General features: G+C 35.4%; 1 protein-coding gene across 1 annotated transcript; it reads right to left on the reverse strand.

The window, feature by feature from the left end:
• Nucleotides 1-885: 885 nt before the first annotated feature.
• On the reverse strand, nucleotides 886-1,491 carry LOC144997456 (uncharacterized). The gene has a single exon (XM_078957367.1). The coding sequence runs from the start codon at nucleotides 1,396-1,398 to the stop codon at nucleotides 1,192-1,194; it is 207 nt and encodes a 68-aa protein (XP_078813493.1). The 5' UTR covers nucleotides 1,399-1,491; the 3' UTR covers nucleotides 886-1,191.
• Between the last annotated feature and the right edge of the window lie 1,047 nt (nucleotides 1,492-2,538).

Below are 2,538 nucleotides of genomic sequence, written 5' to 3' on the forward strand. Positions count from 1 at the left end.
TAAAAATGACTTTACTCCCGAAATTTCCCTATTTCCCCTCTCACGAAATTTCCAGCCCCCCGCCCCGAATTCCGCCCTCGCTCTCATTTCCCGTCTCACAACTGATTTTGATATATTTTTTTATTGGGCTAAAAGAGGTGGTTTTTTGGACTTAAAAAAACTATTTTTTTAGTTAAAAATAATTATTTATAATATAATTTTACATGTTTAAAACAAAAATGGTACCACATCTCAAAAAAATTATACTAATATGATTTTTGTTGACTTTTGGAAGCTCAATAACATTGCTATTATTTATTATATTTAAAGAGTTTTTGGGATTATTTTTTAATCTTTTTGTAAAATGATTTTTATAAAAGGACTTTTTGCAAATAAATTTTCTTAAAATATGTTTAGATTAGCTTTTAAGCACAAAAACTAAAAGTTGTTCTTAAAAAATGTTTTGACTTAAATTTTACATGTAAAATGAATAAAAAAGAAATGTTTGGGTAGTTATAATAGGTATAAATGTAATTTTCTTGGTAAGTGTTCAAAAGTCAAAAAAGATGAGATTTCATAATTTTTAAAAAAAATATATTTTTGTTCGTTGTTTTAAAAAAACTTTTCCACTTTACAATTATCTTTTGGACTTTTTTTTTTTTGGAAAAATTAAAAGCTCAAAAATAATTTTAAAATAATGTCACACCCGGTTTAATATATATATATATACCCCGATGGAGGGTTCAGGACAGGACTGACTACCCCATCCTCGCTCCGAAATTAAAACAGGTTCAACTTTGCTCCCGCCCCCACTTCTGCCCCGATTTTTGTAACAAATATCCCAATATGAGATCGAGGGTCATGGATTCGGGGTCCCAAGGTTTAATATCCTAATTCGTAACAGACTTTAAACAAAAACTTTTATATTATCATCATAGCCGTTTAGTAAGATACACACAAATTAGTTAATTTCGTATACAAAAAAAATGGAAATTATCAAACCCACGTTTTTAGGTCATCTTGGAGTCTTCTAAAATATGAATATACCTAATACCTGTACCCACCAGTCAGTTTCTTTCGGAACGACAAGAAAGATAGAAGTGAAGGTCTGAAACCAGCAGTCAGTATGTCTTTCCTTATAAAGACGATACAATTAAATGATTATGAACATCAAGAACGTCTACATTCGTATCAGTTGTATGAAAGATTAAATCATCGATAAGTTTTAAGGGTGGCGCCGCATGAAGTACAGACGATGGCTTTCCACGATCGCCAATAAAATGGGATGTAACAGAACCTCGTCACCGTCGACATATCCGCGACTTTGGCTCCCCGGGCGCACCTTGAACATGATCCGGCCACCGGCTTCGTCCGCCGCATCTTTAGAGTCTGATCGACCAAAAAACAAAACACCACCATGCCGAGATGAAGCGTCTTATTCGATCGATTACTGTTTGAGGAAAAGAACGTCTTATGGATGGACCGTTTGTCCGTTTGGCTTTTCGACAACAAAATTGTGGTCTGAATGAGTTCATGTTGGATGGGCTTTTATAAAAGCGTATGCACGAACAACGTACGCGTGAATGGTGGGGTTTTACTCACAACCGTTGATGATCGCCACGTGGAAAGGGTATTCTGGTCTGTACAACAGGTTCACGTGTCACAATGTTTGTAGATTAGGGGTTTTTTTTTGCTTCGGATTAGATACAAAACTCTCTGCTCAATTTATTTTTATAAAATTAATTTTAAACATGTATAAACTTTGTAAAAGATAATAAATGTATTCTATCATGTTATCTTAATTAGATAGAAAAAAAAACAGGAAACGGTTTTGAACAGGACCGAAATTAGATATTATTGGAATGGTTTCTAGGGATAGCATCGGAACCGAGTATCTGTTTTTGGAAGTGGAACCGCTTCGGGATTGCTAGTTCTGGAACTGGAACTGCCAAAAGCGGTTCTGTTTCCTAAAGTTATGGAATCGCCTTAAGTGGTTCCGGTTCCGGTTCCTAAAGTTATGGAACCGCCTTAAGCAATTCCGGTTTTAATTCTTATTTTTTCGAAACCGCTACCCACTGAGTATCCGCGAAATCGGTTTATATATATATATATATATATATATGTGTGTGTGTGTGTGTGTGTGTGTGTGTGTTACTTAGACCGGTTTACTATATATTGGTCCAATTATGTCTTCTTTGGTCCGAATTGATTCGATTTGGATCGAACTAAGTTGTGGTTTTATTGACGAAAGTTGACAAAGTTAATGTAATCCGGTTACCCTCTCCCGGAACCGGAACCGCCGGTTTCGAGACTGGTTCCAAAAATTTAAAAACCGCATAGTTCTAACTTTCTAGGGACCGTCGGTTCCGGTTCCGGTTTCGGTTCTCGCCAAATGAGGCGGGTACCCGTTTATGTTCATCCCTAATGGTTTCAGTTCTACTATATTCATTATTTTTTTTAGTTTTAGGTTTTTGTGTATTTGTTTCACGAGTTCAGAACTGAAAAAAAAAAAAAAAAAAAAACGTTTCTTGGGCCAAACCCGGTTCTGGAAGCAAAAAA

This window comes from Lactuca saligna, chromosome 5 (assembly GCF_052625555.1).
Source record: "Lactuca saligna cultivar CGN05327 chromosome 5, ASM5262555v1, whole genome shotgun sequence".
NCBI classification, from domain to species: domain Eukaryota; kingdom Viridiplantae; phylum Streptophyta; class Magnoliopsida; order Asterales; family Asteraceae; genus Lactuca; species Lactuca saligna.

Coding starts and splice junctions, on each gene's coding strand:
- LOC144997456 (XM_078957367.1), bottom strand. CDS start 1,398: ATGGTGGTGTTTTGTTTTTTGGTCGATCAGACTCTAAAGATGCGGCGG.